The sequence below is a fragment of the Callospermophilus lateralis genome, chromosome 5 (assembly GCF_048772815.1).
Source record: "Callospermophilus lateralis isolate mCalLat2 chromosome 5, mCalLat2.hap1, whole genome shotgun sequence".
Taxonomy (NCBI): Eukaryota; Metazoa; Chordata; class Mammalia; order Rodentia; family Sciuridae; genus Callospermophilus; species Callospermophilus lateralis.
Window position 1 is genome coordinate 31,220,652 of NC_135309.1, and position 14,197 is coordinate 31,234,848.

Genomic DNA, 14,197 nt, shown 5'->3' on the forward strand with positions numbered 1-14,197 from the left:
CCTCTGCCATGCCCAGAACACCATGATGTTCTGCCTCACCCTGGGCCCAGAGCAACGGAGTTGGCCATCTATGATCTGAGACCCCTGAAACCATGAGTCCCAAATAAACTTTTTCTCCTCCAGGTCTTTTGGTCACAAAAGACCTTGTCGGGTCTTTTGGTCACAACGGTGAAAAGCTGACTGAAACCATTTTTCTTATTCCTGTCTTTAAAAATTCATATGACATTTGCAAATTAGGTGGCATATTTATAATGAATGCCTGTGTGGCTCACTCATGGCTATAAGCACAGTGGGGATTTACTTGTTTAAGCTCCTACTGATGAAGAGCTAAATCAGTTCGGTCAATAGTGGGATGAGAAACTTCTCCATTATACAGCCTGAAATTCACAAAAAGAAATCAAACTAGCAGTAAGAAAAAAGTCCACCAAGGATTCATTGTTTGTCCCAAATAAAAAATTTGGCCTCAGAATCCTTCTCAATACGGCATTCCACATGGCCACTGCCGAACTATTTGGTTTTACATGGGAAAAAAAAAATCACTTGCTATCTTTATTCTAAACCATGCTCAAATCACAAATAAAATAGATCTCAGCTGCTGGACTCAGGGCTGCATTTGCCTGCTTCATAACTGAAATGGGACCCAGGAGTAGAGATTTGCTGGTGAATCCTCAGTTAGGTTTTCCTGATTGTTAGCTGGGCTCAGGATTGCAGAATGAGAGCCACCTCACTACACAACCGAAGGAGGTTCCATCCTCCCCCAAAATGAGCATCGTCCTGAGCTGTGCAACATGGTGCTTCTGCCAGAGTCGACAGAGGGTTTTCCAGCTTCCCTTCCAGGGAGAGAAGTATTCTAAGATGTGGCCACTGGTATGTGAGTGAAAGCTCTGCATGGGACTTCTGAAAAGAATTCTTAAAGCAAGGAGCCATGAGATAATGGCTAGAGTTTAAGCAGTCATCTTGGGCTGCAGCCACATCCTTATGGTAGCATAACAGGTGAAGAATCCCGATGATGTGTGGCCATTACACAAGCCCTGGATGGCTGACTCTTGAATTTTGCTTGCATGAGAGAAGAATTCAGTGTCTACCTTTCTTATCAAAACTATTGTTTGGGGTTGTCTGATCTTTTACCATACACCCAATAATGTTTATGGATATATTTTCCTTTGCTTGTTCCTTTTAGAAAACCCACTCTCTTTTAATACCTAAATCCGGGGTAGGCTCAGGGACCAGGCTGTGATTTCCCCACCTTAGGCCTCTTCCAGTCCACCCGGGTGTGGTCCCGAGCATCGCTGCTCTTCCACTGCTGCATGATCTTGGCCGGGACAGTGTCCGTGTAGTTCACCAACTGGAAACCTGTCACGTTCGCTCCGCTCTCCTTGAATTTATTTAAGTCAATGTCCATGAAGCCCTGTGGAGGGAGGAGAGGGGAAAAGCCAGACATGTGAAATCCATCTAACCAGGTTACAGAAGCGTGGGATTTTTCTATCCTGCTCCCCAAGGTGGAACTGGCTTAATGAAGAGACAGTGTGTCTCCCTTCCTTCTGAACTTGGCTATCCCTTTTGTCTGTGCATGATGTTTGCACAGCAGTTAGGAGTTCTTGTCCAGGAGCCGGCATACCTGAGTTGAAGTATTGGCTCACAAGCCACTAGTTATCCTACCTTGGACTAAGTTACTTGGTTTGCTTGTCTGAATAATGGGGTGGTTGCTGGGAAGTGTGTTGGGGGAGATGAAATAAAAGGATGCATGTCACATGCGTGGTTTAGACTTGGTGCTCAATAAATGGTGGTGCAGAATGAGCAATCAATCAGTGGTGCAGACAGGGTCATCAAGGGATGGCTAGGATTATCATGATGATATAGATGCATGGAACAAAACAAAAACCTTTAAGAAGGAAACTGCCTCCATCTCCACCCCCACTCTTCACACTTTTGAGAGAAGAGGTATCTAAAGCTCATCAGAGTCAGGTTCCTATGGATCCCCAAAGTCACCACTAAGCTTGTGGAGGAAGCTGGATTCTGATCTGGGATCTCTTCCCTCTCTCTGTGCTCTTTCATGGACAATAGACCAGGTTTGCTCTACCTGATGAGGCCTGATCAATTTTACAATACACAGAGGATTCTTTGAGGATGGATTTCCTTCCAATTCCAGTAAAATTCACTCAAACTCAGAAAGCCTTCAACTTTAAAGGAAACCTTGCATTGGCTTAATAGATTCAATAATGTACAGTACTCTCACACCTTTAACCCTTCATATTTCACTAACCCTTCATAAGGTACAAATCATATGTCCATCTGTCAGATGAAGAAACTGAGACACAGTGGAGGAATCCTCTAACAGGCAAAAATCTTTCAGTAACTTAGTGACAGAGAGTGGACCAGAAGTGAGTTTTTCTGTCAGCCAATTCACTCCTTCTGTCAATCAAAAGTTCATCAGCCAGCAAGTATTTTTGAGTACCTATCGTGCAACTATTCTAAGAGGGTGAACGAATCAATTTCCTTTCCGCAGGGACCTTACATTCTAGTGGGGAAAGCAAACGGCAAACAAACGAGCCAATAAACATTCAGCATCAAATGGTCCAGTGGAGTTCATTCTGTGGCACCCAGTGAGTCCTAAGAAGAAAGATAAAGTGGGATCAGTGGAGGGGGAGGGACTGTCAGGCTGTGGAAGGAATGACCAGGACGGACTGCCAGAGGGGATCCTGTTGTCACAGAAAGCTTGGCTTGTTCCAGAAACATGAAGGAGGCTGATGTGACCAGTACAGAGAGTGAGGAGGAGAGGGTGGGAAACGAGGCCAGGGCAGCAGCCCAAGGCTGGATCACACACAGCCTTACATAAGTTTGGGTATCTTTTTATGTATATTAGGGACCCACTACAGGAATTTGAGCAGGAAACATGAAGTCTGTTCCTATTCAGGTACCTTGCTTGGGGTCACTGCCAAATCCCAATGAGAGAAATGGGTGAAGGAGCAGCAGCATCCTGTGATGGACAGGGGAAGCCTCAGAGGCCTGCGTGCTGACCCCAGCTCTGCCTCAGAATCCAGTGGCATGTCCACATCTCTTAACTTCTCATGACTTCATCTAGTTTTATCATGTAAAAGAGTGGACATGATGATTCAAAGATATCATCTCCCACCCGTGCCTCTAAAGCTGTGCAATTCTTTAGTGTTTTTATTTTATAAATCAAACTCAGTCCCTCTCAGCCTTTGCCTTTGCTGTTCTGTCTGTCTGGAAATAAAATTTCCCTGGCCTGACTCTTTTGCATCTTTTGGATTTCAGCTAGAAGATCATTTCTTCATCGAGGTCTTCTCTTTAAAAAACTAGTTCTTGCCCTGTAGTAGACACTGTTGCATCTTATTTATTTGCTATTCTATTTTGTTTATTTGCTATTCTATTTTATATACTATTTGCAAATACCAATTAACCTATGTTCAGGGTAAGCTGGACCTGTTGAGGGGTTAAAGCACCCAGGAGCAGCTCCCAACCAATGACAGATAGAGAATAGATATATGTCCCAGAATCCTCTCTCTACAGGCATGTTCTACACTGACATCTAGAGGGGCCCCAAGGGACTGCACTCCCGCAGCAGCCAGCAGCGCCAGTATCTTGACAATGTACCTTTATTGTCTGCCTTCCCTTCCCTATGTCACTTCCCTGCTTCCCCGCTGGTGTTTCTAGGATTGGCACCCCAAAAAAAACATGTGTTCTTGAATCCTTGCCTTTGGATCTGCTTCTGGGAGAACCTGAGTTGTTCCCAATACAAAGTCGAGCCAGTTCCATCTCAATGTTTGCTGGAGTCTTTCCAGAGCATTTATCTCCATTTGAGATGGTCTCATTTACTCATTTGTCCTTCTGTCCTCTCTCCTCTATTGGAATGCCAGTTCCAGAGGATGAAGACCTTTTCTTGTTTTGATCACTGGTATGTCCTAGATTCTAGCATCTAGAACCATGCCTGGCATAAAGATGTTTAGTACATATTTGCTGAGTGAATGAATAAAAGTCAGACACTTTCTTCAAGATTCCCAATTAGCCAGGGGAAATATGACCAGCAGGCAGCAGTGCCACTGGATGATTTTAATTGGCTGAAAAGAGAAACTCAGATTAGAAATAACTTTTGAGATTAACTTGTCCCACGGCCAGAGTTAACAAGTCATACAGAGGTAACGAGACTTTGCACCCTGGTACTAGCAATCTACTGATAAAGGTGAAATCAGAATTAGGTTTCCCTGACCAATATGCATTCTAAGATTTTATGTCACCTAAGAGGACAGCCATTCCACCGCTGGTTAAAAGCCAGAAAACAGTTCAGAGACTTTCCATATTGTTTAGAGACTTTAAAAAAGTACATCTTGTTCATAAAATAACTATTGAGAGAACAAAATAGAAATTATCTCCCGCAGTCAAATTCTGTCACTTGCAAATCTGTAACAAGCTCCCGGGCATTTTTTACTGACTGCTTCCATCTCAAACATAACAGAGGCCAAAGGAAATGCAGAGTTTCTTCAAACATAAATGCTGTTCAACTCCATCACCAGAATGTCTGATTACAAAATTAGTGGAGCCAAGCCTTGGTTGTACATAATCAAACTGATGGCACCCTCCAAGCAAACTCCCCTGAAACTGCAGAAAAGAAATAGAGGAAGAATGATAACACAAGCTCCTATCTGGGACGTTAACTACAAGAATCAAAATTAGCAAATAACTTGGGGTCAATGTACGTTCATCTAATAGCTGACATTTTCTCTCCTACGTAAGATTTCATGCTGGGAATGATAACATTAAACCATACAATGTTCTTAATCACTAAGAAATGAGTCTCTTCTAGTTACTAGGCTTAATTTCTCCATAATGAAAGAAAATGGGCTCTTCCAATATAAAAATGTTCACGACTAAAACGGGGAAAAAAGACATTAACTCTTTGCCTGCCGGTTAACCTGAAAATTCAACTCACTTTTTTTCCCAGGAGTCGCATTAAACAACATTTAATTAAATCATTTTCTAATTTTATTTCCCATTTTAATATTAAAAAGTACCCTGGGAGGTAATATTTGATAATTAGTGCATTTTTCTTTATCTGCTTTATTTGTGCTATTAATTATATAATATTGTTTAAGGACACTATGTCGCTAATTATATTCTATTAGAGATTTTACCTATGAAGTTCAATTACTGCTCTTTGAGCCAATTTATCTGTTTTATAACATGGTCTAGAATGTTGAGTGGATTGTGTGACTACCGTGATTGTGTGACTGCTGTGATTGTGTGACTGCTGTGATTGTGTGACTGCTGTGATTGTGTGACTACTGTGATTGAGTAGACACTGTGACTACTGAGTAAGAATGAAAATAATCTACAAGCCACTTGTTTTTCTAGTTCTTCAGTCAGAGAACACAGGTCTCCTAAACTCACACTCTTTTACTGTCCCCCCAGCATGGGCACCAGGTGCTGCTCTTCCCAGAGTGATAATTTCTCATCCAAAATAGAAATGGGGACTGTGCGCTCTCTGGGCTCTTAAATCCCTATGTTGCTGCCTGCTGCTTAGGTGCCTGTGTGCATGTCACACTGTCAAACAGTGAATGAGTGAGGGGAGAAGCATGCTCTGCCTACCATCTTCATTCAAGTGCAAATGAATGGCTGAAGAACTGCAGGCTCAGGGCTGGTGGTCCTTAATCTGAGAATACACAGTATACCTGGGGAGCTTTTGTAAAAGTGCCCTTCCTAAGGCCTGTCATCCTATAGCCCCAAGAGGAAACTAAGTATACTGTATTTGGACAAAACTCTAATGCTGGTGAATCAAAAAGTCTGATTCAATGTATTAGAGTTACCAAGGTAATCAGCAGAAGAATTCCAAATAAGAGCATAACTAGCAAACATTAAGGAGAGGATGTGGGGAACACTGTGAAAAGATTCATTATGTTTCTAATGGGAGTCTCAGATGGGGTTAAGCTAATAAAGCAAGAAAAAGAAACAGACATATTATATAGAAGTGTGCAGGAAATGACCAGAATAACCAAACACCGGAAAGGTTTAAAATGTTTGCTTCTACAAAATATGAGATTAGAAAGAGCAGGTGTTTGCTTTTGATTTTATGCCCTTCTATAATATATTTTTTTAACCATGTGAATATATTAACTTTTTATTACTATTTAAAAAGTAACAATGGACCCTCAGGTGATTCTGATGTACTTCCCTGGTTAGGAAGCATCCGTTAGTCACTGGGAAGTTGGGGAGACAGTGACAATGTCAGGGCAGGGAAGAGCAGACACTGTGTGTATTGAAGCTTTACTGAGGTCTTTGAAGGGCATTCTGCTTAACCTGTAACTCCTGGTGTGGAACTGAAGAGTATTTGTGTTGCTAAATTGCATGGCTGGCATACAACCTCAGAAGCATGGCTCCTAAGGATAACAAAAATCATAATGGTGACTAAAATGCCATTTCATCGGTATTATAAAACTTCATCTATACCACCTTTTGGGAATTTTGAGATTACTACCATAGAAAAGTGAAAAAATTAAACAATCAAAGCAAGAGTGACCCCTAGACTTATTTTAAGCATTTCCTAAGCTCTTATCCTAAGCCAGGAATTTAGTTCAATGCTTTATTCACATGGTCCTAGTCAATCCCCTAAACAATCTTGAAAGATAAATGTGCAGAATAGGACCTGGATGTTGACTTGCATAAATGAGTAAGTCTTCATTCCAGTCACCTGATGAGAACTTTGCAAACTCCCCTGAGATCACACAGCAAGCAAAGATGCAAATGGTGGTCCAACCATAAAAATCTATCTTTTCTCCAAGATGGAACACTGCCCTACTAGAGGAGGAACATACGAGCTTTAATTGCCCTGGCCAAAGAGGGACAAACAACCTCAGATCATGGCAGACACCATTAAGAGCCCAGAATAAATGAACTACAATGGTGGCCTTCAAACATGGTTTTCTGACTTGAAGGATCAGAGGCAGTAGGTTCCTCTCCTGGACACCAGTCCCTTAAGGTATTTAGGTGTTTCTAAAGCCTCTGACTTTTCTGAAGTCCACTGGTGTCCACCTACCCTGCATCTATACCAGGGCTCAGCAAACTTCTGCAGAGAACAAAACTGTAACTGTATTTGGCTTCTCAGAGCTTACGGTTCCTACTGTAACTACTCAGTTTTACATTGTAGCATAGGAGTGGCCATAGACAATGAATGACTAAGGATAGTTCCCAATATAATATTTTGTTGGATACTGAGACTTAATTTAGTATAAATTTCACATGTTGCAGAATATTCTTTTGATATTTTTTCCCTAATGATTTAAAAGTACAAACAACAACAACAACAACAAAACCCAAAAAACAAAAAACAAAAAAACCCCAAACATTCTTAGCTTATGGGCTATACCAAATCAGGCAGTTGGGGATTTGATCCATGGCACATATTTTACTGATTCCTGATCTAGGCAGAAGCAAGTGTCTCCTTTATTGGACATCTAACCAAACCCCCTCATTGTAGGGAAACAGGCCCAGAGAGTGGAACACCAGTCGAAGTTTGTACTGCTGGTGAGAGGACCACGTGGGGTTAGCATCTGTCCCTGCTCTGCAGCCACCATAGAAGGCAACATAATGCTGAATGGCCATTTGAGTAGAATGACCAGGAGTAAAAAACACTCAATTAAGTAAACTGATTAATGTAGGCAATGTATCTGCCATGCCAATTAGAGTTTTCAAAGATTAGAATAAAAAGGCATTTCAAATAGTGATGATATCTTTATTTAAAATGCCTTTTTGTTAAACATCTTTAGGAAGAGATGTTTAACACTACAACTATTTTCATCTTGCCGTGAAGATTTGGAGAATGCTTGAAGGATCCCGAAGAGACTCTGGGCCATCATGACTATTAATTATGACTATTAATTATCATATATGCTTAGAAATGATTATGTGTCATTACTGGTTATTTAAACTCTTCAGGGTTCAGTTCTTGTCAACATGCAGATACAAGCACCCCTATAGCACAGCCTTGGTGTAAGGTTTAAAAGGAATGATGTGATGAGGCACTTGGAACTCCGTCTGGCACACAGTAAGTGCTTAAGGAACGTTCGCTTCTATTCTCATCATTGCATTCACCATCCTTATCACGGGGGCAAAAGAGGTTAGGTGTTGTTAGAGCTGCTTTAAAGCTAGGCACTGGGTCAGGCAAGGATCCGAAGAAGAACATGAGGCAGGTGTGTAGGAACACAGCTTTCGAAGGATGAAAAGCCTTCTCTTCAAAGCTGGGTTTCCTTTTTTCGTGGATTCTTTCGGGGGGGTCACATCCAAGCCATTCAACCCTCATCATCTACACCTGTCAGAAGGAAGAAGGAACATCCAACCTCACTAAAGGAAATGGGCCAGGGAGGAAGGTTTATTAAACACGTCCTGGCACATCAGAGAGAGCCCTCCATCGACCCCAGCCCCTTGAGACCAGAAAAGGTGAGATTAGACCCAATCAAAGAACTTGTACTTTATATTCTGAATCGCACAAGTTGAGCATGTCAAGTTTCCCCAGATTGTCAGAGATCTTAGATGACAGCTCCTCAGAGAGAATGGTTACAGGGAAGTGTGGTTTGAAACTCCTGTTACATTAGCAATGCTTGCAAAAAGAGGCAGTGCTCAGCCTAAAAAATACTAGAGGGAGAGGGAGAGGGTAAGTGAAGGATGTACTTGAATCTCAGAAGCATTGCCATGGAGAGGAGATACACGATTTATTCTCTGAGGCTCTGGAAGGTAGGCCAGAACCCACAGATGTCAGAAATCATGGGAGGCCGACTTGGACCACACAGCCATAGTGTTTAACATGCACAAAGCCTGTTCTGTACAGGAGGCACTGTGCTAGTGCCCTCCTTGTATCACCTCATTTAATCTTCCTAATGGTCCTGTGAAGTGGGGACTGCTGTCATCCCATTTGCAAATTAGAAATTAGAAACTTGAGTCTGAAGTTTATGGAGTGGCTTTTGACCACTCCAGCACAACTGGCGAGGGACAGAGCACAGAGTCCCAGCAAGTAACCAGACTCTGGGGCTCATTCCCAACCACTGTGCATCCTGCTCCTGACCGCTAGTTCAGTCTGTCTTGCTCATTTTTCTTCTGGCCGGAAAAGAACCACTTGGAACACCCTGTGTCTTTACATAAAGAGAGACTTAGCAGGTTTCCAGGAGACCAGGACGTTTGTCCTCAGTTCCTTTGACCTGTGCTGAGACCTGGACGCTGAGTCACCCAGCACTTTATTTCTCCATCTTAGGCTCTGCGCAGCTATCTCATGGAGACTGTCGGGGTCCCTCTCATCTGCCCTGCCAGGCTGGGAGTTCCTAGAGGGTAGAGGCCTTGGCCCTCACAGGATCCACACACAATGAGCTACAAAGGAACAGAAAGTCGTTGCTCATCGTTTCCGCAATTTTCTCACAAACTTCAATCCTCTCACCTCTTAGCCTCTGTTTTTGTCTTGTGAACCAAAGAGGCCTTTTTATTGCTCTGTGTGTGTGTGTGTGTGTGTGTGTGTGTGTGTGTGTGTTATATTGTAAACCAGGTCATAAATGAAAGTGTCAGGAAAAGAGTTTTAGGGACAACCCCGTAAGTCCTGTCCTGTCTTTGAACCTCATGAGTGCTTTGCCCTTGGTCAACTGTCTCAACCTCTCCAGGGGTGAGTTTATTGATCTACAAAATAAGGGCCTCAGCTAGATCAATGATCTTTCAAGCTACCTTCCTGCAGCTGGCATTCAGAAGTGTCCATATTGAGTGACGAGAAGGGCAGGAAGGACAGAAAGGACAGGCTCCTACCTTCCCACTCTGTCTTGTCCACCAAGACAACTCTGCTTTTTTTTTTTTTTTAATCTATTTTACATAGTGGGTTTCTCCTGCAAGATTCCATGTGAGAATAGAGCTTCAAACAAAAAAGTGTGGAAACTTTGGAGCCTGTTGATTTCTCTCCTAAGGGCTCTTCCAGCTTTGATCCACGGTTCTGGGATCGTAAAGGTGAGTGCACATGAATATGGATATATATGAATTCGTGGAATACTCTTGGGCCAAGGACTTAATTGTGTCCTCAAATGCTCATGTCTCTGCATAAAAAAGCTTCACATTTTCCTATTTTAGCCACTTTGACAAACTAAACCTTTAAGGTGTCCTCACCCTGTATAATCCCTGGTAATCACATGGGCTTATCTGGCTCCCAATAAGTCAATAAGGCATTGTAGCTGTGCTTGAGTCAGCTAATAGTGGGGAAAAAGCAGGAGTCAGGTACCTGCACACACGGGTGTCTCCAAACACAACAGCCTTACTCTTTCACACAGGGGTCCACTATTGACAAAGCTTTGTTAAAGACGAATCTCGTAAGCAGAAATCTTTCTCTTCTGAGATTTAGGACAAAATGCTGAGACTTTGTGGTAGAAGGTCAGAGATCCCACAGACTGGGCTTTTGCAAGACTACACAGATCCAGGACCTGGCCTGGGATTGGTTAGTTTTCCAGAGAGTCCCCTCCTCTTCATTCCGCTCTAACTTGTGGTCAGGACTGACATCTGACCTGGCCAACTACAGAATAAGGGCCAAAGTCAAGTCAAAGTCCAGGCTTTCATACTTTCCTGGTTGGGCTGGGTCCTTATGGGTGGAGTTCCTGGTGCACTTGAAACAAATAGCATCTTCCACTTACACGGTCACCACCTTCCCATCCAGGGAAGGCCAGGCAAGGACACAGAGCAAGGCCATCTTTGGTGTAATGCCAGTTTATGCATCCAGAGGGCCTCAGGTACAACAGGCAAACATGGAATGGTTGGTGAAAAAAATGAAAGTCCCAACATGTGGTAAATTTGAAACCAATTTTAGTTTTCAATTCTAGTCTCAGCTGTGTGACCTCAGGCAGGCTACTCACTCTGCATCTCAGAATCCTTTGCTGCAAAATAGGGACTATTATAGTGCCTGTTGTGAGCACTAGGTGTATTATATTTCACATTCCTAGAACAATTTCTGGCACATAATAAGTGCCCACCTAGATCTCTGATTCTTGGGGATCCATTTCCCTCCTGCTATGTAATTTTCTCTTTTGTCCTAAAAGAGAAATGGGGGCTGAACCTCCCTACATACACATCATCCCAACCACCTGCTGATGCAGGTGTGAGTGTATCCTTCCTTGATGCTTCTAAGTTGGTGATGGCAAGGGGGTCCCATGCGCGAGAAGAGCACTTGCAGCCAAGGTCCTGCACATCTGAAGTGGCCCACAGGATGCTGACCCAGCATGGAAAGGGCCATTTCAAGTCAGCCCAGGTGTGTCTGGTTTGCAAGGTAGGTGAATACAAGCACCAATTGCTTGAGATTCATAGAATCTCCTCTTCATTGTGGTTGAAGGGAGTGGCTTTGAGAATTCTTTTCTGGATACCTCTAGAATGCAGATAGAGTTAGAAAAATTAGAACCCCAAATTGGACAGTCAGGAAGGTGCTTTTGATGAATCTACTCCCCGTGAGCAAAACAGTGTGCCATTCCACGTTTTCTGAGGAATCTCCAGACTGTTTTCCATAGTGGTTGCACCAATTCACATCCCACCAGCAATATTTGAGTAAACCTTTTTCTTCACATCCTCACCAATATTTATTGTTATTTGTATTCTTGATAATTGCCATTCTGACTGGAGCCACCATTTGACCCAGTTACACCACTTCTCCATATATACCAAAGGACTTCAAATCAGCATACTAGAGTGATGTGACCATATCAATGTTTATAGCAGCTCAATTCACAATAACTAAGCTATGGAACCAACCAAGGTGCCCTTCAACAGATGAATGGATTAAGAATGTGTGGTCTTATATATATATACAATGGAATATTATACAACCAAAAATAAGAAGGAAGTTATGGCATTTTCTATTAATGGATGAAACTGGAGACTATCATGCTAAGTGAAATAAGCCAACCCCCAACAACCAAAGGCTAAATGTTTTCTCTGATATGTGGATGCTAACACATAATAAGTGAGAGGGAAGGAAGAATAGAATTACATTAGATTAGATAAAGGGGAGTGAAAGGAAGAGATAGGGGAAGGGTATAGGTAAGATGGTAGAACGAATTGGACATAACTTTCCTATGTTCATATGTTAATACATTGCCAGTGAAACTCCACATCATGTAGGACCACAAAATGGGATCCTAATTAGGATAAGTTATATATAATATGTCAAAATACACTCTACTGTCATGTATGACTAAAAAGAACAAATTTTTAAAAAAGGAGTCAAATTTCAAACAAACTAAAACCTTCTAAAAATAAGAAAAAAAAAAGATTTGCACAAATGGTAAGGAGCCTATGGCAATTCTGCTGTACTTGCATTTCTATAACTTTACTTAAATCAGCTCATTTTTTCCTTTATCTTGTGAGGTACATATTAATATTCTGATTTATAGATGAAGACAGTAAGGTACAGAGGGTGAGTTGACTTGCCCAGGGACTCACAGCCAGCAAGTGGCTAAGCTGGAATGGAAGCTCAGAGAGTTTCAGGAGGAAGGGGATCTATTTTGGGGGGTTTGCTTCATTATAACATCAGTCCTCAGAGTTGCACGGATTTTCCTTATTCCGGCAGTGTGGCCCTTGGAGAAGGAGCCTCGTCTTTACCATTGGAGATGTTTAAATCTGAATTCTAGCTTTTATCACATGGCCTTTTCAAAGTCCTTCAATCACTTGACTCATCTTTCTCACTCAAAAAAATGAGACTGTCTTCTCACCTTTCTTGGAGAGATGCAGAAACTGTCATTGGAACTCCACAGAGTTATCTTGGAGGATGGAAGGTGAGTACCGAGGGTAACCTAGATTCCACTGGCTCAATGAGAGGCTTGGGTTACCCTGGAGGACCGCCTCCTTTGGCATCTTGGCTTGCCTTCCTGTCCATCCACTGCCCTCCCAGAGACTCTTGGCAGTGTCAGGGGTCATGGGTTCTAACTGAAGGAAAGTTGTGGGAGGGGGAAGGATAAACTAAAATGAGCCCCATTAGCAAATAGAAACCCTGAGAGGGACATAGGAAGGAGGACGGAGCACTCTGACCCTCTGTCTCTAACTTCTGCACATGTACATCACACACACACCCAGGCACATCAACACATCAGGAAAATATAGAAAAGCAATAGTCAGGAACAGAAAAACAGCAACTGATTGCTGCAAATCCCAGTCCCACCCTGCTGTCAATTCTGGGTGACCTCAAACGTCACTGTCTGTCTCCGGACCCAGAGTGTCCATCTTGTAAAATTAGAAGCTGGTAAGATGAGCTCACCTTCAGCTCTATTTCTCAAGGATTCTTCAAAGCAGGAAGAGGGCAAGCTCTTTCTAGGGTGCGGGTACCTGGATACAGCATCAGGGTCCTTCCAAGACACCCTGCAACACCCTGAGCCTGATCTAGCCTCTGATTGTCACAGTGTTACAGTGCAGGTGGCCTTTATGGGGCTTGCATGACTGTTACAGGACGTAACTGTTCACTGGCATTATTTTATGTGTTCTGATCTAGCTGGAAGACAAGGCCACATTGCAGCCATGGCAAAAAAGTGAAGGATTGTGTTTCGTAGGACTCCTTGTGCCAGGCAAACAGACGCGCTTGGTCCATATTTGACAGTCATTTAGTTGGCTGTGAGAACAAACCTTGTGAGAAAGAACTGGGAGAACAGGAAGGTGACCAGGCTCAAGGAGCAAGGAGCAAAGACTCAGCACAGTGGTCACTTCAAATATTCAAAGGCTGCTCCGTGGAAGGCCTGCAGACCTGTTCAGCAAGAGTCAGAGGGCAGGCAGCGTCAGAAGGGATGAGAAGGCAACCAGGAGAGAACAGAAAACAAGCTGCACCTGTTCAAGGGAGAGTGTGGACATGGTCAGCACCCTGGAGATGAAGGGCTACCCTGGAGGTATGAGCTCCCCATCACTGGGAATTGCTCAAGCGGAAACCTGATGGATGGGCCCTGGTTAGGGAAGCCATGGAGGAGATTCTGTCCCTTCATGGGCAGCGGCTTAGAAGCCCTCTCAGGCCTGCCTCTATCTACATATGCATCTGCATATTCCTAAGTGGATTCTTTAGCATAGACATGAGGATTTTGCCCTTACGTGCAGGTGATGTGTGAGTGCAGACGTCATCTTCTGAGGATGTCTAAAATTGGGTTGAGAAACCTAAAATTGGATTCCTTATCTCCAGACATAAATGTCTTCTTTCTCCACTAGT

The 14,197-nt window shown here is 43.0% G+C and overlaps 1 protein-coding gene across 4 annotated transcripts in view; it reads right to left on the minus strand.

Annotated features, from left to right (window-relative positions):
- The window catches only part of Gria1 (glutamate ionotropic receptor AMPA type subunit 1), a 299,442-nt gene that overhangs the window by 117,753 nt on the left and 167,492 nt on the right, over nt 1-14,197 (minus strand). For all 4 annotated transcript variants that reach the window (XM_076855743.1, XM_076855742.1, XM_076855741.1 and 1 more), the window contains one exon: nt 1,247-1,408. In XM_076855743.1, the coding sequence (XP_076711858.1) occupies nt 1,247-1,408 (162 nt within the window). The remainder of the gene's footprint in view (nt 1-1,246; nt 1,409-14,197) is intronic.